At 45.7% G+C, this 24,974-nt stretch overlaps 1 protein-coding gene across 12 annotated transcripts in view; it reads right to left on the bottom strand.

Moving 5' to 3' along the window:
• CIT (citron rho-interacting serine/threonine kinase) overlaps positions 1-24,974 on the bottom strand; it is a 116,079-nt gene that overhangs the window by 16,796 nt on the left and 74,309 nt on the right. For 8 of the 12 annotated variants that reach the window (XM_083478418.1, XM_083478419.1, XM_083478421.1 and 5 more), the window contains 16 exons: positions 23,979-24,172; positions 19,427-19,562; positions 17,562-17,666; positions 15,640-15,780; positions 15,393-15,500; positions 14,305-14,467; positions 13,878-14,042; positions 9,921-10,058; positions 6,828-7,008; positions 6,529-6,620; positions 5,411-5,515; positions 4,508-4,677; positions 2,089-2,169; positions 1,772-1,907; positions 749-888; positions 455-547 (listed from right to left, as the gene is read on the bottom strand). In XM_083478418.1, the coding sequence (XP_083334544.1) occupies positions 455-547; positions 749-888; positions 1,772-1,907; positions 2,089-2,169; positions 4,508-4,677; positions 5,411-5,515; positions 6,529-6,620; positions 6,828-7,008; positions 9,921-10,058; positions 13,878-14,042; positions 14,305-14,467; positions 15,393-15,500; positions 15,640-15,780; positions 17,562-17,666; positions 19,427-19,562; positions 23,979-24,172 (2,148 nt within the window). The remainder of the gene's footprint in view (positions 1-454; positions 548-748; positions 889-1,771; positions 1,908-2,088; positions 2,170-4,507; positions 4,678-5,410; positions 5,516-6,528; positions 6,621-6,827; positions 7,009-9,920; positions 10,059-13,877; positions 14,043-14,304; positions 14,468-15,392; positions 15,501-15,639; positions 15,781-17,561; positions 17,667-19,426; positions 19,563-23,978; positions 24,173-24,974) is intronic. The other 4 variants (XM_083478417.1, XM_083478412.1, XM_083478420.1 and 1 more) reach the window with 3 other exon arrangements.

The following is a 24,974-nucleotide window of genomic DNA, read 5'->3' as shown; positions in this document are numbered from 1 at the left end:
GAGTTTGGATTTGATATCCTGCTTTATCACTACCCTAAGGAGTCTCAAAGCGGCTAACAATCTCCTTTCCCTTCCTCCCCCACAACAAACACTCTGTGAGGTAAGTGGAGTTGAGTGGAGCTGAGAGACTTCAGAGAAGTGTGACTGGCCCAAAGTCACCCAGCAGCTGCATGTGGAGGAGCGGAGAAGCGAACCCAGTTCACCAGATTATGAGTCTGCTGCTCTTAACCACTACACCACACTGTAGTGTGGTGAAATATTCACTACTGAATATTTATGATGAAGACACTATACGGTTGCGGCTTGGTCAGTGCAAAGGCAAAAATGGGTGGAAGGCAGGTCTAGTCATAACTAATGGAAGAGTGGGCAGGTTATTTGCCATGTCAGGGTTGGGACCAACTGCTGCCAGCCTCTTGTGGGCAAAAGGGGACTGCATTGCAATTGCAAACTTTACCTTCCTGATGCAGAACTTGCTGAGGCTCTCATTATAGCGCAGAACCACCACTTTGTTGGGCATCGCTGCACAGATGCACAGCCCATTCTCAATCTGCATGTGAAAGATAACAAAGAGTGCTATTTTGTTGTACACCGCCTTGAAATCTAATATGACCCAGGGTGACATACAAATGTCATAAACAAATAGTGGATACATGGTCTTGATATGGGGCCTAACAACCTTTTGATCATCATACCCTGTGTTCCAGGGATCACTGCATTAAGAGGCAAATGCAAAGCTTGGGGGTCCTACCTTGCCAGCAGCAAAAAGATGGCATCCTTTCACAGCCTCGAAAACGTTTGGAGAGACATCAGGCTGGGCTGGCAGGTGGGACTGGGCTAGAGACTGCTTAACTTTCTTCACGTCAACAAGACACAGTGCCCTCTCATCCCCTGAGGAAAGACGCAAAGGAGCAGAGAAACATTTCTAGCTAAGCCAAGGAGCAAAATTACAGAAGTAAAAGCTTCATGCTGCTCCCGCACTTAATGGCACCAAATCACTAAGAGCTGGTTTCTAGAAATATTTTGTGTCTAAACAGCACTGGAACTTGTTCCGTTCTCTGAAAATGGGTTAAGTCCTACTTCACAAGTCAGAAGGGTCATCAAAGAAAGCTTAATACACTTTTATCAACTTCTGTTTATTAACTTAATGGAGGAGGGACCATAGCTCAACAGCAGAGCACCTGCTCTGCATGTAGAAAGTTATCAGGTACAATCCCTGGTCGGACTGAGAATATTCCCTGCCTGGAAACCTGGAGTGCTGCTGCCAGCCAGTGTAGACAATACTGAGAATAGTAAGTGCTGTGTAAGGCAACCAATTTTCTAAATTCGTTGATGCAAAAGATAGTTGAAGGTGGTTGCATACAAAATAAACCATCCAAAATCATTGAAAGGTGTTTCAAAACAAGGACAAAATTGCCGATGCAATTCTATATGACTAAATGCAAACAAAAGAAAACAAAAACAAAACTCTCCAAGGAGAGCGTTACCAAGGTACACACACACACTGCAGTCCTGAGAGTGCAGAAATGCCACACAGAATGTAGCATTAGCCACAAAATCTGCCATCACATAAACTATGATGTTTGTATGGTTTTTTCTCTTTTTCTAAAAGTAAGTTTCCAGCTATTATGGTTGGGGTAAGGTGTGCCTGTAAGAGTGCAGGCAATGCCCACTGAAGTTTCAGGAGCCTGATGAGGAAGGCTGATGAGGAAAGATTCAAATTGACATATAAGAGTTCCATTATAGCAGAATACATGGTTTCCCCGAACTCTACCTGCTATCATGAGCAGCTTCTCCAGATCCTTGATGAGGTGCACTTGGAAGACGGCACCAATTCCTGGGACATGTGTTAAAGAGTTCTTCAGCACATTCAGAGCATAAAGGCCTTCCTCAGCACCCACTAGGACCACCTACAAAACGGGTTTATGAAGAGTCAACACACAGAGAGAGAAAGGCTACAGGGATGCTATTAAAAACCACCACCACCACCTAAGGAAGAAATCCCAGAAGGTCCAAAACTAAATACGTTCCTTGTTCAGTTTGCTTATTCCACAGCATGGCAAAGCTAGAGTTGGCAAAATCCCCCATTACCTGATCACTGAAGGGCAGTGTGCAGTTGATATCCAAACGGTCCTCTCCCTCCAGCTTCAGGAGAGAATTTCCAAGGAGCTTCTGTGCATGAGGGAGAGAAAGGGAGAACTAGCATGGTGCACAGGAACGATACAATGGAAACTTCTTAAACCCACCAATGAAAAGCTATATTTGCCAAAGACATCACCAGGAGCAGGCTAAGACTAAGGATGGCTGAGTCTGAAAGACCGCAGTGGCACAATCCTTTCTTTCTAACCTAGTCCATTTTGCCATGGGGTGGACACGTGCCAGTAATTCTGCATGGCTACTAACAATAACAACCACCATAATAATAAAAAATACAGTTGTACCTCTAGTTGCAGACACGATCCGTTCTGGGGTGCCGTTTGCACCCCGAAAAGTCTGCAACTAGAGCGGCGCTTCTGCGCAAGTGCAGAGCGCGATAGAACGCTTCTGCCCGTGTGGCAAAACCCGGAAGTATACACTTCCGGGTTTGCCGTGTTCGCAAGCCGAAAAGACGCAAAGACTCTCCTCCCTGAAAGAGAGGGGAGTGGTTGTGGGCGGGAGCCCGAGCGCCGCCCAGCAGGGGGCGTGGCCCCCTGCCTCCAGCTCACCTGGCTGGCGCTCACGCCCCCCCGGTGGCCACCCAACCAGGTGCCGCGGAGGGGGCGTGTTCAGCAGCCTTTTGCTGCAGCGCCAGCCACCCCCTGGCCTCATTCCTCATCGTCGTCCCGTCGCGAGTCACCCACCCTCCACTCCCTTTTAGTTAGGGCTTAGGTCATTGGCCTTGCTATGGACCTTAGGTTGGTCGCCCTGGTTGCCCGGGGGGCCTGGTAGGAGTTTTTCCATTTGGCATTAGGCTCGTAGCAATCGTCACAACTTTTGTGGTATTGGTGGGTAGGTTAGGCATTGGAATAATGTGTTGTGGTGTGTCGAAGTGCTAGGTGTGGCCATCACCTATGCCTTCAATTTTTAGGGGTATTCTGTTAAAGGAATCTGGCGGTCGTGTATTCTGTCCGATGCCTGCTTGGCGGGAGGCCATGGCACGACCCTCGGTGACATCAGGGGAAAGCTTATAGTTGGATTAGCATCAACAGGCTCCACCTACTGGTGAATAAACCCACTTGTTTCGATCCAATGCCAAAGCCAATACCTTTTCATTGCTGTAATCAATAAAGTTGTGGCCTTTTCTAGCCCATCAACCTTATATCACGTGTCCTTGTGTCCTCATTTCACTTCGCGGGGGTCGGGTCCTCGAACCACAACATGAACCTAACGCAACATGAGGTATGACTGTACTTTCCCACCTTCTTCACAGAAGCACATGAGAGAAGAGCCTTCAGGTACAGATCTCACCCTGTGACAGCAGATCTTCACTCCATAAAGGAAAAAGTAATGCAAGCACATACTTTCTTGCCAGCCCCACAAAACTAGTTGCATGCAAGAGTAGATGCCAGGGTTCCTTTTGCTAAGAATATAAGAAGAGCCTGCTGGATCAGACCAGTGGCCCATCTGGTCAAGAACTCTGAAAGTAACCAGTCAGATGCCTATGGGAAGCCTACAACAACAGCACTCTCCTCCTGCAGTTTCCAGAAACTGGTATTCAGAAGCAGACTTTCTTTGACAGTGGACGGTATTCCATGCTCCTCAAGAGACACATACGCAGCCTCCAATCATACGCCCAGTACCTCTTTGTCCCTCCTCTCATGGATCACACAGGCTCTCTGGTTCTTTCCTTCCCCCACGCCCCTAGCAAACTTAAATGTTTGCATTCCGAGAAGGAAAGAAAATATCTTCCTGAATGGCACGCCAAATCAGAACTGTGCATTGCTCCTTCAGCTGCAAACCAAAACACCATGTTTCCCCAGGGCTAGATTAAAAGATGCATGTCCAAAACATGGACAATATGCTTCCACAGCAGGCTCACCTTTGAAATTGTGTGTGTGTGGATGCACCTGCAAAACTCAAGCCACACCTTAAAAATATATATTTCCATTTTGATTGCTTGATAAAAGGCCTAGAGTGTTGTGGTCATTAGATTTATTTTGTGCTTTAGGCCCTTGGTCAGAAATGTGGTGCAAATGGCGAGTACCTAGGTTAGGGTACGCTGGGTGGTGATTGCTGTAAATCAATGGGAAACAGGAATTGCCTAAATGCAAATAATATTCTGTTTCGGTTAATTAAAACAGCTTGAGTTAAGTTTTAACAAAATCAGACAGTGCCTGTCCAAGAGCTTATTAATCATCCCACATAATTAGTTAGGATGCAGGAAGGGTGGAGATTTACTTACTGAGCAAATGGGACAGAATTCCCCTTGTCTATTTTCTTTTCTTAGAGTACTATGTTAAAAAGTCTAGAAATATCCCTCTTTTTAAAATGAAAGAGGACCCCCCCCGCAACCCTTAATGTTTTGACTTACAGCATCAGCCTCAGCCTTTTCCCTGGAGACTCTTCCTCCAGCAACTATGGATTCCAGCGCACTGACCCAGCGTTGCTTATCAGGAAAAGTGGGTGTGAGTAAGTAGAGAGTCCGGCCAGGCCAACACGTGGTATGAGGATGAGATTCCAGCTTCAATATATAGGGCACATCTGTTACCAAAAAACACAGACAGAGGTTTAGGAAATGGGGTGGGTGGTGGGTGAATAAAGACCTAGAGGTCAAAAACGGCTTAGGGTGGAAAAGAAGTCTTCAAGGTATCTTGAGAAAAGTGCAATCAGGAACTATGAGCCTCAGAAATCAAGGTCACAGACATTATTATTATTATTAATAATAATTTATACACTGCCCATCTGGCTGGGTTTCCCCAGGCACTCTGTGCGACTCTCAACAGAATATTAAAAACACGATAAAACAGCAAACATTAAAAACTTCCCTAAACAGGTCTGCCTTCAGATGTCTTCTAAAAGTCAGATAGTTGTTTATTTCCTTGACATCTGATGGGAGGATGTTCCACAGAGCGTACCTTCCTTGCTCTTCCTGTCCACTAAATACTGTTGCCCCTTCAGCATCCAGCCTCTCCTCCTAAACCTTTACCTCTGACCTCTCCTTAGCATCCCACCACCCAATCCCCTGGCCCTGAGCCTTCCTCCTCTGGGGTTTCCCTTATCCCTGACATCATGCAGCTAGATGGACCAAGGGTGTAACTCAGTATATGGCAGCTTCCTGCATTGTATGGCTCAGGTTTGTAAAAATTTGTAAATTTAAATAACGAATGATGGGACCACACTGTTATTTTCTTTAAAAAAGATATCTGAAAAAGCCAGGGCTCTGCCACAGCCAGCTGATGTGTTCACACATCAGATGAAACACAATTGACCTCACCTGTCTTGGCTGTGTTTAGGAGCTCAGTTGCACCCACAGCTCCATGGACGGTCACATCTCCGTCTGGAGGACACAGCTCAAACTCCTCCGAAGGCCTCTGTCCTGCTTTGGCAAAGATATAAGTGGGAGGACAAGAGTATGAAGGGGGAATGGAAACTTGGATGACAAATAAATCAGAGTCAAAAACAGGTGTCTGGGGAGAAGGCACTTCACACATTCAATTTCACGTCATTCTTGAGGGCTGGAACAAATGTAAGACAAAAGGCCCCTCCAGACGTACTTTTGATTGCGCATTCACAGTAATTTGTGTGCAAAATGCTATCGGGGCAGTCATACACAATTCCACTTTCAATACTGTTTGCACTTGCAGAATGGTTTTTTGGGGGGGGCGGGGTGGGGAGGGGGCATCATCGCACTGCTTCATTTCCAGCTAATGCGCATCCCTGCTAAAATCAGCATCATTTTTGTCCCGCTTTCATTGCACTATAGGCCCTCTGGACAGCAATAACGGGGTAGCCTTGGGGAAGAATTGCGGAAGGGACTAAAGCGGAACCAATCTGCCGCTAAGGAACTCTTTACCGTCTCAAAAGCATGTTGCCAACTAAACCCACAATAAAGCACCAGCCTGGAGGGGCACTAAGACAACTAGAGCAGAAGTTTTCAAATTGCGCTTTGTTCCTAAGCGGTGGGGAGGCTCTGGGGCACCTCAGGGGGGAGAAGATCAGTAATGGCAGAGAAGCGCCCCTGAAAGATAACGTACCTGTCACTACTGATCTTCTGATCAATGGCTCAGCCACAGAGAATGTTGGGGGCATGGTCAGTTTGTGTGGCGCAACAGCAATCAGCGCCCCATATGTGCGGCAAATGCAGCCTAGAACGCACTCAGGTTCCTTTGCCAATCGTAGGGATTATACTGGAGGCGCCCAGTGGCAGCTCCTTGGCGGTCAGATGCAGAAAGGGTTCTCCAAGGGCGAGGCGTTACAAAGAGTGAAGTCCTAGAGTATTAAGCCAATCTCCCCACTTCCACAAAGTTCAAAGGTTTTTGTTCAGACAAAGTTATGCATTGAGAGGCCATGTCAGAGGAGACGGGGAAAGCGAGTCAGATGTTAAGAGGTTACCTTCTCTTGCTTCTGTGTCATAAACAAGCACTTTAGTTCCTTCCAGAACTATATACTTCCTGTCCCAGCCCTGCTGCCCACGCTTATTATTTCTGAAAACACAGAAAAAGGACAAAACTGTGTTAGAGGGTTGCGTCAAAGGTTCCCGATTAGCGTGGTCAGCCAACCTCCCGTAGGAGTCTTCACCAGTGAACAAGAGAATCGGCTTCACAGCTACAGTCTACGGAGCGGCTCCTCCGGCGGCGGCAGCACCAGCAGCTCTGGGCAAGCAATTTTAGCGCAGAGACTCACGTTTGTACCTTGGCACCTTCATCCATCCTTCTAGCCGTAAACTGCTGCTTGGCTCTTTCAGCTGCAGACCTGGAGAGTTCAGTTTGTCCCGGCAGAAGGCTTCGGAGAAATGCGTGGCGTATTCGGCAGGCAAGCCACAAGTAGCCGGCAAACAGGTTGAGCACTTTGGATGGCACATCATCTGGCATTCTGGCAGGGGGAGGGTAGAAAGGGAAGAGGGGGAAACCTTATAGAAACATTAGGATTTAAGGGCTATCAAATGTAGCACTGTATTAGTTGCTTAGCGGTATACTTCTTGCTCAACAAGCTTCTGCTAATGTAACTGCTGCGCTGGATTTCTTCATTGCTCAACCTTTAAACTCCACAACCTGCTAGTGCAAAGGCTCTTGTGATAGCAGACAATGAATGTTGGATAGAGCCCTGCATTTAAAAACTTCAGGTAAAGGATTTTTCACAAAATCAGAATTGCTCGGACTCAAGTCTGCACTGACCTAGTATTAAGCTGAAGAATCTCAACTACCGTATTTTTCGCTCTATAACACGGACCAGACCATAACACGCACGTAGTTTTTAGAGGAGGAAAATCCGTAGGCATGCTACCCGAAGGCATTCCCTCCATAACACGCACAGACATTTCCCCTTACTTTCTAGGAGGAAAAAAGTGAATGTTATGGTGCAAAAAATACCGTAACTTCCCAACTGAGTATCACCACATGTTCTGGTTCACAACTTCTTGATGTTAGGTACAGTACATCCATTCTTCCCTTTCTGGTGCCCTATCCAAGCTGCTTTCCAAGGTCTATTGATAACCAATTCCAATACAGTGGTACCTCGGGTTACATACGCTTCAGGTTACACACTCCACTAACCCAGAAATAGTGCTTCAGGTTAAGAACTTTGCTTCAGGATAAGAACAGAAATCGGGCTCTGGCGGCGCGGCAGCAGCAGGAGGCCCCATTAGCTAAAGTGGTGCTTCAGGTTAAGAACAGTTTCAGGTTAAGAACGGACCTCCGGAACCGAGGTACCACTGTACATTCTTTTCCTGCAGCAATTTTTGAAGGGAGTCATGTCATATACTAATTTATGCTTAATGTAAAACTGTCAGTTTATGAAAGAAAGTTGACTTGTTACTGACATGACTTTAAATCAGGAGTAGCCAACTTGCAGTCCTTCAGAAGTTGAGGACCACAACTCTCATCATCTCTGATCATTGTCCTTGCTGGCAGGGGCTGAACAGAGATGTACAGTGGTGCCTCGGAACTTGAACGTAATCTGTTCCGGAAGACCGTCTGGCTTCTGAAATGTTTGAGTTTCGAGGTGCAGCTTCTGATTGGCCAAAACAGCTAGGTTTTTGCACAGCGGAAGCCACGTTGGATGTTTGTGTCCTGAGGAATGTTCAGAAACCGGAGCACTTCTGGGATTTCAGCGTTTGGGAGCCAAAACTTTCAAGAACAGAGGCATTAAGAGTTCCAAGGTACCACTGTAGTCCAAAGCCTCTGGAATGTACCATACTGGCTACTGGAGCCTCAGACTAACCTAACATACAGTTGAAATCAGACCAGCTGCTTGACAGGAAAGCAGAATTCAGGGATCTGGAATTACTATGCCTACATAGGCTGTAGAAAGCTTGCCTTGGGTCATGTTTAGAGATGGGAAGGCCTGGAAAAAACTGGAAAAATTGGAAAAAAAACAACCAGGGTTTTTTCTGTTTATTTCCAAAGCCATTTTTTCTGGAAAAATACAGCTTTGGAAAAAACGGGGGAAACTGGTTGCCCCCCCCCCCAATTTTTCCAGTTTTCCCCCAGGCCTTCCCACCTTTAGACACGTTTCATTTTATTATTCTATGGAACAAAAGATTTGTAAGTTAAACTTATAAACCACACCTTTTAGGCTCCAGTGAAACAACAAGAACTAAAAATAATGTTAAAGAACACTAGTAAAACATTTAATGACAGCAAAACATACTTGATTGCACCCGGAGAGGTTGCTTTGGTAGACGTGGGAGGCAGCTGTTATGAGCTACTGGTCTCTGCAGCCACAGCAGGCGCTGTGATTCTCCAGTGGTTTGACTTCCACCCCTGGAGGCACACTCCATTGTCTTTCAAGACAGATGGATGCTAACAACAAGGCAGCAAGTAAAAGCTAAGAACCTGTTCTGTGCTAGTTGTGAAATGAGTACTTCTGCAGGAGACATGATCAGCTTTGTCCTCCAAGATAAAGCCTGCTTAATAAAGGTCGCCAAGGTTTTCCTAAAATGCTTGAAATCCATCCGTGTCCCTTTCCCACAAAGCTGAGAACCTTATGGCATTACTGTTGAGGCCTAGGACCCCATTTTGTAGGGAGAGAGAGGAGGTGCTGTGCTTTCAGCATCATTTTCCACTGCCTTTTTATTTTGGCACGATAAGTGGAAAAGGATTGACCTAAGGAATACAGGATGAATACTGCTAAATCATGAAGTCTATTCCAAAAAATATATAAAAATCATGAAGTCTCTAAAGCAGTTTGCGATAATTTGGTGGCGGGGTGGGGTGGGGTGGGGTGTGTGTGCTTATTGTCATCTTATAACAGTAATGAATTAAATTGAGAAAGTGTGAATTTGCAGAAAAGCCAACTCCAAACTCCCCAAACTCTGAGGTAAATTTGGGCTGCAGTCTTAGAACAGTAATGAATTAAATTGAGAAAGTGTGAATTTGCAGAAAAGCCAACTCCAAACTCCCCAAACTCTGAGGTAAATTTGGGCTGCAGTCTTTGAAGCTGCTCTAGCTAGTGATTAAGAGACTCTGGCTCCAACTGATGGAAATGAGCCATTACCAGGCATTGGTGTAGCTGTTGTGGTGTTATGGAACGTTTACTAACATTCTAAGGAATTCTTTTTAAAAAAATAAAATAATTTCTTTAATTGTCAGCCTACAAGGCCCAAGGACTAATAGGGCTATATAAGTGGAAACCTTTCTTGAGGCAGAGAGGACAGGAAAGGGAACACAGATAACAAGCTAAATTGGCCAAGAGAACGAAAAATTAGACAATATGGACATAACATTAGGTATTATTACTCTTCCAGTTCGGCCCTGTTACCACCTTTGTTTCCTTGCCATTCTTACCAAGACATTTAGACGCCTGTCGTCCAAAGTGAACCGTATCCAAGCAAACTGCACATTTAGTTGCTCTCATGTTCAGCCCCACATTGAACCGGTGAGGGATATTGTGATGCATCCGTTCTTTCAGACGCCGGTTAAACTCTGGGGGGAAGGAGCAAGTGGCAAAGCACAGTTAAAAGCAGCTCGGCAGCTATCAGCACGTCCTTCTCCCTCGGCTGGTTTGGTTGGTACCTAACTAAAAGGTCTTTTAGGCAGGGCTGCGCAGAGAGGTATATCTCACAATCCTAAGGCACTTAATATGCATATGCCACCAGCAAGCATACGGCCGGTGGTGGCAGAAGCAGCACACATACTCGTAACTCAACTGGCCAACGCATGTGAAAAGGAGACCTTAGGAACGTAAGAAGATGCTTTTTGCTGGTTCAGACTATTTGCCCAATCCTGTTTGGGAGTGGCTTTCTATTGTCACAGTACGTTTCCAAGCACAATTCAAAGTGTTGGTGCTGACCTTTAAAGCCCTAAACGGCCTCGGTCCTGTGTACCTGAAGGAGCGTCTCCACCCCCATCGTTCAGCCCAGACACTGAGATCCAGCGCCAAGGGCCTTCTAGCGGTTCCCTCACTGCGAGAAGCCAAGTTACAGGGAGCCAGGCAGAGGGCCTTCTCGGTAGTGGCACCCGCCCTGTGGAACACCCTCCCACCAGATGTCAAAAAGAACAACAAGTACCAGACTTTTAGAAGACATCTGAAGGCAGCCCTGTTTAGGGAAGCTTTTAATGTTTGATGTAATACAGTATTTTAATATTATTATTTTTTGAAGCCGCCCAGAGTGGCTGGGGAAGCCCAGCCAGATGGGCGGGGTAATAATAATAATAATAATAATAATTATTATTATTATTATTATTATTATTATTATTATTATTAAAGGTCCTTCCTGTCCCCAGCTATCTGATGGCTTGAACTGGAGGCTTCAGGAATTGAGCTGGGGACCTGCAGCCAAGGCGCACACCCTACTACTGAGTTAGCTGCACCTTCCCATTTCACCAAGCACTGCCACCACCAGCAAGGGTGTAGCAAAAGAACGCTTGTGTGAGGCAGAAAAGCAGCCCTTCGATTTCAGTTGAAACAGGCTGCTCCCGCCCCTAAGCGCAAATAACTGAATGCGGACGCAGTTGCTTGCTTGTTTAAAGAGCGATACCTAATCCACTTGTTGTTTCTCAGAGGTTTGGCAGATCACACCAATTCTACAAAAAAAAAAAAATAACGCACTGTGGAAATAAGTGCTAAATGAATGGGTTTTATGCGGCAACATGGAGTAAGAAAGGATGATGATTTAACAGCAGCGAGACTCAAGCAGCGCTGCTGTTAGCACTCAAGATATATACTCGGGTTTTGGCAGGAAAGTTAATACGTACCAAGTGTTTAGAGTTGGGGCACACCGGAGTTTAAAATCACAGGCCAGCCAGTTAATTTTAACTTTTGCAGATGAAAGAACAACTAGCACTTATAGTGCTCGGAGGGTTCAAAGCACGTCACGTAATTATCTCAGCGATCCTGATTATTGTGTAAAGCACAGGAGGCTAACATCTTCCGGCCAAAGGGCCACGCTGCCTTTCTGAAAGGCCCTTGGGGGGCTGAATGCTAGTGGTGGGTGTGCCCACCCCACACTTATGCACACACCATAGCCCCCTCTCTGGGGAGAAAGGTTGCAGAGAAAGGATAAAACTCTCCTCACTCTTGCTCAGCGGGTATATCATTGGGCTCTCTGACTCCTTGGTTTTCCAGATAGGAGAGCCACGTAAATCTTTCTTCTTCTTTGCCAGGAACTCCTTTCTATTACCTGAGCACTTGGAGAGGGATAATTCCCAATGCCACCGGGGTAGTGGGGCAGATAGATTGCACTGGGGCTGGCAAGCCGTTGGAGAAGGTTTGATGGGCCAGATAAGGCCTGTTGTTCACCACCCATGTTATAAGGTATGCCAGAATTATTCCTATATTTTAAATGGGGGGTTGATGCTAAGAGACACGGCTTTTGTAAAAGGCATACGTCATATTCACAACCGATAAGAGGCTTAAGTTGGGGGCCTTTCCCTCAGCTCAACAGTACACAATAGCCCTAGACCTGCAAGGCCTCTAGACCGGGCACAACAGTACACCAGCTCTAGACCACACGACTGAATCACACCGACAAGTACACCAACAGACCTGCAGGGATGGCAGACAAGCCGTACGTACTTCAGACATCAATAAAAGGGAGACAAGCACTGCAGAAGAAACATGGAGAAGTAACACACGCTGGAGAGCTGAAAACTTACGCTGAATGTCGTTTTTTCGGAGGGCAAAGCGTTCAAGTGCTAATGGCTAAACAGATCTGGAAAGCTAAAAGAAATCTTAGTGGCATGAGACACTGGAATAGTCACGGATGAGCATGGAAGACAGCCAAGTAGCTGCAGAAGCAGGTTGTCTGAAAAGGGTTCCCGAAAGCCACGTTATTATTATTGGGGGTTTTGGGGGGCAGGGGGAGAGATGGCTCAGCATTTGAGAAAAGATGGCTCAACAGGAAATTGCCTACCCTAGGCAAAAGAAGGAGGACCCCAGATTTTCAATGGTTAAATTAGAATAACCCAAGATAATGCCCGAGGGTGCAAGTAGGAGGAAGTGCTCACGAAAGAGACTTGGAAGCTGTAGAACGAGTTCGGACCAGAACAGGATATTAGGATAACCACAGCTGGGTAAGATGGAAAGCCTCTTATTCAAACTTATCACCAATAATTAGGGAAAAACCCAAATTGTTGGAAGTAGAAAGTTCAATTTTTCAGAAGAAAAGGGCAGTACTGAAAACTATTAAAACAGATCACTATCAAGAGAACAGGGTGGGTCCTAACATGTTTCTCAAGTGTCAAAGGCCAGGGTAAAGAGGTGCTCCTTCAGCCTATTTCTACCAGGAAGAAACCCTTTCTTTATGTTGTTGTTTCTGTTGGAACTAAAATCTTCTGCTTATTATGTATACAGCTCCATCACGGTATGTGGCACTTTGGAATAAAGTAAGCATCCTGCAAAGAGGCAGGACCAGCCCCAAAGCGCTGAGCATTTCTATATACACTTGAAAAGGAAAGGGAACAGAAGAGTTAAGTCTCCTTCCATGGACAAACTGAGCAGTTCTATGCATATTTGCCAAGAATCAAGTCCCTATGTGTTTAGTGGGGCTTGCTCCCTAGTAAGTGTGCTTAGGATTAAAATAAAGAGATCACCCTTACATATAACACTTGTACTTTTAAGCTGCAAAGCATAGAATTTTCTGCCGCTCCAGCCTACACCCGCCATCATCCCAGCTGATTTGTCTTTCCAAATTGACATTTTCACTATTTCTTTATTATGATCTTCATATTGAGCAGCTCTGAAGCCTACCCCAGGCCCTGCTACCAAGTCTCTCTTAATAGGGAAATGCATAAGACCGAGCCTGGCACCTCCTACGTGAAAATAATTTTGCTGTGTGACAAAGCGACGAGGGTTCTTGAAATGAAAAGAAGAAGAAGAAACTTTTCATTTTCTCTGGAACTTGTAGTTTGCAGAATGAATCTTATAGCAGCCTTTATTTTTTCCCCCTTTATTTAAGAAGACTCTACTTGTTCTCTCCCTTTCAACCAATTTCCATTTAAGTTATTTGTTGCTTGGTCAAGTCAGACTTTTAGGTTGAAGAATAATATAAAAAGAATAATTATGAAGGCTTGGGTCACGATAGAAGAGGAAGTGATTGGGACGGGGGCGGGGGACATTTTCATTTTCATGGGAATATATATATATTTCTCTCTCTAACAAGTCTCCAAGCCTCCCGATTCCCTTAAGGTGGCCAAACTCATGGATATGCTTGGTTAGAATGTGCATAGATGAAAGGAGGGTGTTGAGTTGAATCAAGGGATAGGGACTCTTCCCATACCCAACCCGCCCCCTCGAAGCCTTACCCTCTGGTGTGGAAGACTCCTTTCTGCGGCTTGAGGGAGGAGCAAGCAGACTGATGGGCGTGGGCTGGTGTTCTGGTGACCGGACTATGGCAGACATGATGATCTGCTGCCTGGCCGTGGCAGGAGTGGATGGGTGAGGGTGGTCTGTAATTTTCCTATGGGCAGCTACAGATACACATAAATAGTTAGTCAACTCCTCCCCGGCACGAGGAGCAGCCGTGGTTCTAAGGCAGCCTTAAGAGTTACAGCCTGCAGCAAAGGTGTTGCTCTATTGGATCCTCAACAGCAAACAGGGGGAAAGGGGGGAGAGGATGGGGGGGGGGAGAGAAAAACATTTCACTGCTACAGAAAACACAAAAATATGAGACACGCGTTTGGACTAAAAACGGCCCTTCTCTCCAGATGCAACTTTTCAGTAGCCCCCTACCTTCCTCTCGAGCAGATCTGAGCTCGATGCGGGTTTTCTGAAGGGCCTCCTCCAGCTCAGCCGAACGGGCCTTCTCCTTCTCCAGCGCCACCTTCAGCTCATTGTATTGCAGAGGAACCTGTGTGGGTAAACAAGGGTCCTCTTTCCGTCGACTAAACAGGCCCTAGCAACAGAAACACACAGACAGCTCCTAACTCCTAGTAAGTGATGGTTTAAACTAGGGGAAGGGAAACCTCACTAACTGCAGACCAGAGGGTCTGATGGTATTCCTCATCTCGATAAAGAAAGAGGTTAAGGGGTGGCAGCGGGGAGAACCTGAAGCTCTCCCCCCACTCAAATTGTTTTTGAGAAGCTTATCCGGGCAATTGCTAACATTTTCCATCTAGCTCGACGGAGAATTCTGTGGGGGGGGAGGGCATCCAACTGGCGCTAAAAGCTGAAGTCGCTTAGTGGCATGTTTGTCCTGCTGGTGAAATGTTTTGCACCAGGGGAACATCACTGTGCAAGGGAATGTGTAATCAGGCTGCTGGTAACTTTATTTCACAATAGATTGAGCAATCTGTTGTGCGGAATTGCGTCAGCGGATGGATAAAGCTGCATATAGCCCTCCAATCTCCACTGCCGCCTCGTCTCTGTCTAAGAGCTTGCTAGTAACAAAGGCGACACCCAGCCGTGATGAACCTGAACAGCCACTCCTGCCCTTATTTGCAAACATTTATTTCCACGGTTTGTTCCCACGTTTCAGCATAAAGGCAGGGAAAGTGTGCACTTTCCCCAAATTGTTCCAAGTGGGTTCGCTCAGAGAAGAAAGAGCAAAATACTCCACTGTCATGTGCCAAAACTGTCTTTACAGCATCCTCTTATAGCTTGGGCATGTTTTTCCTTTGGGTTATGGCTTAATATCAAGACACCGCAGCTAATCATTTAGGCCAGGTTCCAAAGACAGACTTCGGGCACACGCAGGGGGCTTGCACACACCCAGCAGGATTCTGGGGCACACGGAACTAGCTGCAAGTGTTCTTTGGACTCCAGCCTTAGGTTTATTTGTTTTTTAAACACCATGTGTAACAAACCGCCTGATTCCTCACCTTTTTCTTTTTGGCTGGCTGGTCCATCTTTGCTTGCAGAAAGTCAATGAGCTTGGTTTGTTGTGAAATGGTGCCCTCCATTTTCACCTTTTCATGGGAATAGAGAACCTATGAAGTACAAAAAAAGGATGAAAAGGAAAGATAGGGAAAAAAACCCATATATTGTGACACATGTCCATGTAGACAGCAAAACAATCCCAGTGGAGGATGTGTGAAATCCAGAGCGTAAGGCATTGCCTCTTCTCACCTGGATATTTTCTAGCTGGTACTCCAGGTCACTTCTCTCAGTCTTCAGAAGATCTGCCCTATCCAAAGCCTCTTGCAGGCCTTGAGTCAGGCGGAATATGTGATTTTTCTGTAGATCCATTTGTTGCTGCAGCTTTGCTTGCTGTTGGTAAGAAGGAGAAATCCAGATTCTTTAAGTCAGGGGTAGTGAACTTCAGACTGGGGAGGGCAGGTGTTGAATGGGGGCCTCTAGGCCTCTCTATATGGCCCTCAGAGGTCTTCCCAGACCACCTAGCCAGGTCACACACCTACTGCATGAAGGTTAAATTTACATTCATTGGCCCACCCACTTTTGCTTCTGGCCCCACCCACCACTGATATTGGGCCTTTGGAAGAGTTTGCTCAGAAGGGAATACAACCCTCAAGGGGAAAAGGAAAGAACCCTCAAGGAGGTTTACAAAAGGAATAAAGCAGTAAAATCATTAATAAGAACAGTTACGGCAGCTCCATTAAAATATTCAAAACATAACAATTAAAATCAACAATAAGCTGAAAACAGATCAAAACACTTTCCAATATCCTATGTATCTGGGTAAGCTTGTCTAAGCAAAAATGCTTTGAGCAGGTGCCTAAAGTACAGTGAAGGTACCTGCCAGGTGTCAAGAGGCAGGGAGTTCCAAAGTGTGTGGGTGCTGCCACACTAACAGATCAATTTCTTACAAATGCAGAAGTAGTATTAGTGTCACTTCTGCAGATTAAAGCGGTCGAGTGGGTATATAAATGGGGGGAGGTGAGTTCAGTGGGTTTTGCAGTGGCTTGGTCTCCCTTCCCTGAGACCAGAAACTTTTACAAAATACTAAAAAAAAGTTTCAGAATAAATGAAGTAAGGATTAAGAAAAAATATGCATGAAGTATACAGAATTGTTGGATGTGGAACGTGGGCTTTTGTGGTGCGGGAGTATTCGAAGATATTCATCTACCCCTTCCTTGTCCACAATCATGAAAGAGTCAAAAATTCAAAAATCTATTAAGAAGTCATTGAAAACAAATTGTGCAGATCAAGTAGTGTATTTATGCAGTATTTAGTTAGTGGAGAGAATATATTCCTATTAGAGGATCTGGTAATATTCCAGTGTTCTAAATCCCTTTTGGCCTTAAAACTATGCCCATGCAGTCTGCATTTTAAATAGAATCCTCTGCTTTTCCAAACGCACACAAAAAATCAAAAGAATCTAAAGACTGATACATGGAAAAGGTCAAGGTGGTTGTGACTTGGCAATAGAGTATTATTAACTGGCATAAATACACAACAGTGTCATTTTATTTGCCTTTCCAGTGGCAGACTTCTTTATTAAGGAAGAGAGGGGAGGCAACACTTGGGGGTTAAAATCAGCTTCCAAGCCAACTGAGAGCAGTTCTTTACCTCAAAACCTAACAGTGCAATCCTCTACATGTCTACTCATAAGCAAACGCCATTGAGTTCAATAGGATCTACTTCCCGGGAGGTGTATACAGCCTAAAACAGTTATGCATCACTATCTGGGATGGCTTCTCTCAAAAAATATTAGGAGCTGAAGTTTGGTGAGATGTTGAGAATTCCCTGCTAAGTAACCCAAGCCTGCATCTCCCATCCGCCATCAGAGAATTTCAGAGTACAGACTGAAGGCAAATGACAAACACCACCTTATATGAAGCTAAGTGAGCCTGGGATTGATCAGTGCCTGGATGGCTGACTGCCTGGGGACCACTATGATGAAAGCAAAGGAGGATATAACAGCAAGCAAATATGTGCATGCATAAAAATTGTAATTCCCAGGGAAGATGGAGTTATTATTAAACCAGTAAAGTCTGTGGTGTAAAATACCCGCTGTGTGAAGCTGGGTGATTTCATAATCTCTCCCAATACGGATGAATGGCATCTCATTATGAGTTGAGTATTATTACCTCTTCCAGAAGCCTCTGCTTGAGTTCACGCTCCGTCTCAAGCTTCTGTTGCAGGCTACGCGCGTTCATCTCCAGCATAGCATGCTTCTTCTCCAAATCATTAAGCTAGATAGAACAGATACACTGACATTAACACTTCCTTCCCCACTGGGAACAAACTGATCCTTATTTTTAAAGGATCTCCGTCATTTTTCTTATCTTCCAACAGGCCTACAAAGCTGCCTTATACAGTGGTACCTTGGTTGTCGAACGGCTTGGCTCCCGAACAAATCGGATCCCGAACGCCACAAACCCAGAAGTGAGTGTTCTGGTTTGCGAACGTTTTTTGGAAGCAGAACGTCCAATGCGACTTCTGCTTGAGTGCAAGCAGCTCCTGCAGCCAATCGGAAGCCGCCCTTTGATTTTCGAACGGTTCCAGGAGTCGAACGGAAGGGAACGGATTTAGTTCGACAACCAAGGTACCACTGTACAGATTCGGACCATCAAGTCCATCTAGCGGGGCATTATCTATCCTAGCTGGCAACAGTTCTTCAGGGCTTCAGGTAGGGAGTCTTTTTCACAGCCATACCTGAAGATGGCGGGAACTGTACCTGGGACCTTTGGCCTGCAAGGTGAATGCTCCAGCCACCGAGCTATGGTCATCCCCTTTGCTCCTTCAGCTCTGCCCAAAAGTCTCCTAATTTCTTAGAGGACTTCACCCTTTCTCCCTTGCCGACCTGTTTCCTGGTTAACTCCCTCTGGGAACACCTAAAAGGTAAATGTAAAGGGGTCCCTGACCATTAGGTCCAGTCGTGGCTGACTCCGGGGTTGCGGCGCTCATCTCGCTTTATTGGCCAAGGGAGCTGGCGTACAGCTTCCGGGTCATGTGGCCAGCATAACTAAGCCACTTCTGGCGAACCAGAGCAGCGCACGAAAATGCTGTTTACCTTCCCGCTGGAGTGGTACCTATTTATCTACTTGCACTTTGACGTGTTTTCGAACTGCTAGGTTGGCAGGAGCAGGGACTGAGCAACAGGGGCTCACCCCGTGGTGGGGATTCGAACCGCCGACCTTCTGATCGGCAACTCCTAGGCTCTGGTTTAACCCACAGCGCCACCCGTATCCCTTTGGGAACACCTAAGTAGCTTCATTTCTCACTTCCACTGGATAGCTTTAAAAGAGGATCAGACAAATTCATGGAGGTTAAGGCTATCAATGGCTACTAGCCGTGATGGCTATGCTCTGCCTCCACGGCTGGGGGCAGCAACGCTTCTGAATATCACTTCCTGAGATTCGCAGGAGGGGAGAGGGCTCTTGTGCTCAGGTCCTGCTTGCATGTATTTCACAGGCATCTGGTCAGCCACTGTGAGGATGCTGGACTAGATGGGCCACTGGCTCATCCAGCAGGCTCTTCTTATGATCTTATGTTTCATCTTTTCTAAGAGGCCTTCAGCTTAATACAACTTCACTAATACAAGAAGGCAGATGGCCTTCTTATTAAACATCTCCAGCCAAGATCACCTCCCTAGACATTCAGTTCCACTCTCAAGGGGCTCCTATGTCCCCTTCCTTCTGCTGCCCACTCCCCGCCTCTTTAAATTTTAGACTATAAGCTCCATGCGGACAGGGCCATGTCTCTACTCTACAAAACATATTATATATTCAATGCAACGTATCAAAGAAACAGTAACTGTCACACATGAAAAGAGCGATTTGCATTCATTGCATCTAAGCCAAATTAAGGTGAATGCTGGCCAGACTTTGGGCATTTCAGAGCCGTAATTATAACACGCTAAAAGATTTTTTGGCTGTGATGTAGCCTCTGGAACAACTGATTTTGTCAACGCTGTATGATGGAAAGGTGCTTAAAAAAACAACTAACTAACCTTGTCGGAAAGGCTCTCAGCCTTGAGTTTTTGCTCCTTTAACGCTTGCTGGAGAGCCAAGATTTCTGCTTTATGTTCTTTAACAGCAAGCTCCACCACCTGACGGGATTCAGTGATGCGCTGATCTGCTCGCACCCTGCATGAAAAACGAGAAATATGTTTTCTTAAAGACTCCTTTCCTGGGAACTGATTTCTTCCAAGGATCCCATGGCATCAGATGGGATCAATGGGTAGGAACTGTTCCAAACTTCTGCTTTAAAGAAAGTCATCATTATATGGCGCTCCCCATTCCACATAACTTATCCACACCTGCTGTGCTGAGAGAGATCCAAGTTGCCACAGTGAGAATCTGGAATCAAAGCCTAGCGCCATATGGCAGTACAGAAGAAGACAGTTGGCAAATCACCAGAGTGGCCGTTTTCCAACTCCACATCCCTTGTATAAGCATAAAAAGGGATCTGTAACTCAGTATAATCCATATTAAAACTAGGGCAGGCCTGGACTTTAATCTTTCTCCCCAGCTTTCATGGCCCCCACTCGTGAGCTGTGAAAGTAGAGATGTGAGTGGGGATGGCTTCCTGGATGCCTGCTGCTGCCGGTTGCCATTTATATTGCCTCAGAACAATGTGTTGCAATTTCTCTCTGAGAGACATTTAGGGAAAATAAACATGTTGGCCAGCAAAAGGAAGAAGACTGTAGCACTGCCTTCCTCCCCCAAAAGGTGAAATTTCCCCCACACTTTCATCACTTCTAAACTCAGGCAGGTCTTCTGACATTTCAAAGCCTTAGTTAAAAGATTCCTAGTTTGCAGCTCTGTAGATCAATTTGGATTTCACCCAAAGGAAATTGGAAGCTAATGTGAATATTTAAGCTCAACGTGCTTAAGCATAACAAGTCCTCAACCTGTAGTCAGGCCACCATTATGGACCAGTTGTCCCACTCGCTGGATCATCACCTTGTCGTGGTGAGTGCGCTTGCATGTTCCTATGACCCTTGTGAGTGAAGCTGTCGGGAGTCTCATACTCCCAGCAGGGTCACCCAAGACAGTAAGGTCAAAGGGAAGGAGCTAGACATAGAATGATCCAAGAAGTCCTCAATGGCAGAACAGGCAGATGATAACAAGTGGTATGTTACAACGGCTGTGAAGGTGGATGAAAGCTGCAGTAGATAAGAATCTACTGGTTTGTCGTGACTACTTCATGCCATCGGAACAGAGCCCTACTGCGAAGACTGTGCATTGGTCGGCATGCATCTACACACATAAAACAAATTCACACACAGGCGTCTTCCAAATCCCAACCCAAACCCCAAAAGTCCTAATACGCTCCACGATGGCTGTCAAGATTATACCTCAACACAGGCTTCAAGGAAGGAAACCAAGGCACAAAATGAACACTCAAGCCCTTCAAGATCCCATTAAGCGGGACTGCTTCCAAACGACTCTTAAGGACCATCTGCTTTCAGAATTCCCTGATAACATCGAGGAACACTGGACCAAGCTAAAAACATCCATTATTGCAGCCTGTGAACAAACTATTGGATACCAAACCAAGAAACACCAGGACTTGTTTGATGAGAATGACAGATTGAACGCATGATTGACAAGAAAAGGAAGGCCTTTCAGATCTGGCAAAGAGATAGAAACTGTGCCACTAAGAAAAAACCCTATGCCAACGCTAAGGCTGAGGTTCAAAGAAGAACCAGAGAACTAAAAAACACCTGGGGGATAAAAAAAGCTCAAGAGATCCAGCACTTAGCCAACACTCATGATGCACAGAGTTTCTGTCAAGCCACAAAGACCATCTATGGGCCAATAAATCATGGCATATGCCCCCTACGCTCAGCAGACGGTACCACACTTCTAAAATATAAAGAAGCTATTACACTGTGCTGGAAAGAACATTACCAACATCTCCTTAACTGCAATTCCCCTGTAGCTGCTGAGGTCCTCTCACAAATTCTGCAAAAACAAGTTAGAGAAGAGCTTGCAGTATCTCCAAATCTGGGAGAGTTGTATACAGCTATTAACCAAATGAAAAACAACAAAGCCAGTGGATCTGATGGGATACCTGTCGAAATCTTCAAAGTGGGTGGAATTGAACTTACACAAGAACTTCACAAGCTCATCAAAAAAATCTGGGAAAGAGAAGAAATCCCAGCAGACTTTAGGGATGCCAAAATTATCAATCTCTTTTAAAAAGGTGACAGAACTGATTGTGGAAACTATCGAGGCATTGCTCTATTAGCTACGGCCACCAAAATTCTTCCAAAGATCTTAGCAAACTGTCTCGTGACAATATCCGAGGTGACCCTTCCTGAATCCCAAAATGGTTTTAGGCCTTCTGGGGGACAGTGGACATGATTTTCACCACTCGACAGCTTCAAGAAAAATGCAGAGAGCAAAACCAACCCCTGTATATGGCGTTTATTGACCTGACTACGGCTTTCGACACTGTAAATCGTAATGCCCTGTGAACTGTCCTTCTGAAAATTGGCTGCCCAGATAAATATATAATCATCATTCGGCTCCTCCATGATAATATGACAGCAACAATCACAGATAACAATCATTCTCAAAGTGAACCATTCACAGTGGGATCAGGTGTTAAACAGGGTTGTGAAATTGCCCCAACTCTATTCATTAATTTCATTGCCACGATCCTACACTTTGTCAAAAGGAAACTACCCACCGGAGTAGAAATCATATATTGAACAGATGGAAAGCTCTTCAATCTGAGCAGGCTGAAAGCAAAGAGTAAGGTTACCATAATTTCCGTCATAGAGCTTCAGTATGCTGATGACAACGTAGTGTGCGCACGCTCAGAGGATGACCTCCAAACCATCCTAAATATCTTTGCAGAAGCTTACGAAAAGATCGGCCTATCACTCAACATCCAAAAAACCAAAGTGCTGCACCAACAAGTACAAAATAACCCCTCTGCAGCGCCACAAATCCAACTCAATGGTGTAACATTGGAAAATGTCAATCACTTCTCCTACCTAGGCAGTTATCTTTCCACAAGGGCCAACATTGATGCCAAAATCCAGCATCGCCTGAGCTCTGCGAGTGCAGCTTTCTCCCAATTGAAGTGCAGAGTGTTTGAGGACTGGGACGTTTGCAGGGAAACCAAAATGCTTGTTTACAAAGCTATTGTACTACCAACCTTACTATATGCTTGTGAAACATGGACCACTTATAAACGCCATCTCCAACTCCTCGAAAGATTCCATCAACGGTGTCTCCAAAAAATCTTACACATCACTTGGGAAGACAGGCAAACTAATATTAGTGTACTGGAAGAAGCAAAGATCACCAGTGTTGAAGCAATGATTCTTCAGCATCAACTTCGTTGGACTGGTCATGTTGTGCGGATGCCTGATGATCATCTTTCAAAGCAACTACGCTATTCCGAACTTAAAAATGGAAAGCGTAATGCTGGTGGTCAACAAAAGAGGTTTAAAGACAGTCTCAAGGCAAATCTAAAAAAATGTAGTATAAACACTGACAACTGGGAAACACTGGCCTGCAAGCGCTCCAGTTGGAGAACAACCTTTACCAAAGGGGTCATGGGCTTTGAAGACACTCGAACTCAGGATGCAAGGGAGAAACTTGCTAAGAGGAAGGTACGTTTGGCAAATCCACACCGTGATCAACTCCCGCCCGGAAACCAATGTCCCCACTGTGGAAAGACGTGTGGATTCAGAACTGGCCTCCACAGTCACTTACAGACTCATTGTTAAAACCGTGTTTATGGAAGACAATCTTACTCGGCTACGAGTGATCACCAAAGAAGAAGATGGACCAGTTGTAGTTTTAAGAGGGTTCCAAAGGCAGCCCCCCCCCCCAGCACATTGAGGAACTGTAACCTGGATGTTGATAAGGCATGGACAATGGTGGCCAAATCAATTTGTCCCAAAGGGGATGTAGTGCACCAACTATGTTTCTGCACCATCAGCTGTAGGTGCCATCTGAACATCTGTTGAGTCTGTTCCAGCAGCAAATTCCTGGTTGAGGCCTTGTGAAGATTCTGTCCCCAATGGCAGAGGCAGAACCAAATAGTTAAGGATGTCAAATGAAGAGGAAGGCAAGCCCTTGGACACCACTTCCTGTTGCTAAAATTAGAGCAATTCGCATGTGGCTGCTTGTTCTGGGACAGAACCTCAGAGCTGGCAATACTTCTAAGTACCATTTGCTGGAAGCCACAAGAGGGGAAAGTGGTCCTGCTTGCCAGTTTCCCACAGACATCTGACTGACCACTGTCAGGACAGGATGCCGGTTTAGATGGGTCATTGACCTGATCCAACAGGTTCTTATGTTCCTCCTTAACCCTGTACAGTCGTACCTTGTCCGACACGACTTCCGTGGCTTCCGATTGGCTGCAGGAGCTTCCTGCAGCCCAGCAGAAGCCGCACCTTGGTTTCCGAACGTTTTGGAAGTTGAGCAGACGTCTGCAACAGATTCCGTTCGACTTCCGAGGTGCCACTGCATTTACTTATTGCTTTATATAATGCAGAGCTCTCCAACAAAGCGTGCAGAAACAAAAGTCCATACCTGCTTTGTTTCTCTGTATCCAGCATTCTCTGCAGCTCTCGAACCCGACATTCGAACTGGGTCTTCTCGTCCCCCAGAACACTCCGCCAAGCCTCCCATTGGCGCTCCTTCTCAAGCAGTTCGTCATTCAGAGCCTCCAGATCCATCACTTGCTCTTCAAGCATCGTGCAGGTTGTCTTTAAGGCCTCCATCGTCTAAAAACAAAGCCTTTCATCACTTTTCTAATCTCTGCCTCTGAACCACTGCAAAAACAAGCCTCCATGATGGACTTCTAGAGCGAAACCTTCCTAGATCAAGAAATATGTTTATATATACACAGTCCGAACTTCTCCAAGTAATACATGAACACAGACAGACAGTTCGGCTGGTTGTACTCACACTTGTCCTCGGCCCAGAGGCAGCTAAAACAAAGGAAAAGGAAGGATCAGGGCTATGGGGGCCGGTGGTGTTCTTCAAGGTCAAACCAAGAAGGGGTGCCATGAGAACAAGTAAAACAGACTACAGTTGTACCTTGGTTCTCGAACAGAATGTATTCAAGGAGTCTGTTCGACTCTCGGAACCGTTTGAAAACCAAGGTGCGGCTTCTGATTGACTGCAGGAGTGTCATTCAGCCAATAGGAAGCCGCACCAGACGTTCGGCTTCTGAAAATCATTCAAAATCCAGAACACTCCTGGGTTTCGAACGTTTGGGAGCCGATTTGTTTGGGAGCCAAGACGTTTGAGATCCAAGGTATGACTGCAGTAGGAAGTGGTCCAGAATGGAGCAACTGATGCAGCTGTACCCCTGACTTCCAGGGGTGGGGTGGGAATCTGACCTAACTGAACTGAGACTATTTGTTGGTAAATATTTCTATTGAATAGTTTTCTGAACAGAAAAACAACAAAAAGCAGAATCACAGTACTTTTACTGTAATGGTGTTCACTGTGACGTCCCATTGATTAACTCAGAAGAGAAACTTTAATTTTGAGACTTCTGCAAAAGAAATGGAGGGCTCG

Source organism: Podarcis liolepis (assembly GCF_965112155.1).
Source record: "Podarcis liolepis genome assembly, chromosome: 15".
Lineage (NCBI taxonomy): Eukaryota > Metazoa > Chordata > Lepidosauria > Squamata > Lacertidae > Podarcis > Podarcis liolepis.
This window is presented reverse-complemented; position numbering and strand designations above follow the sequence as displayed.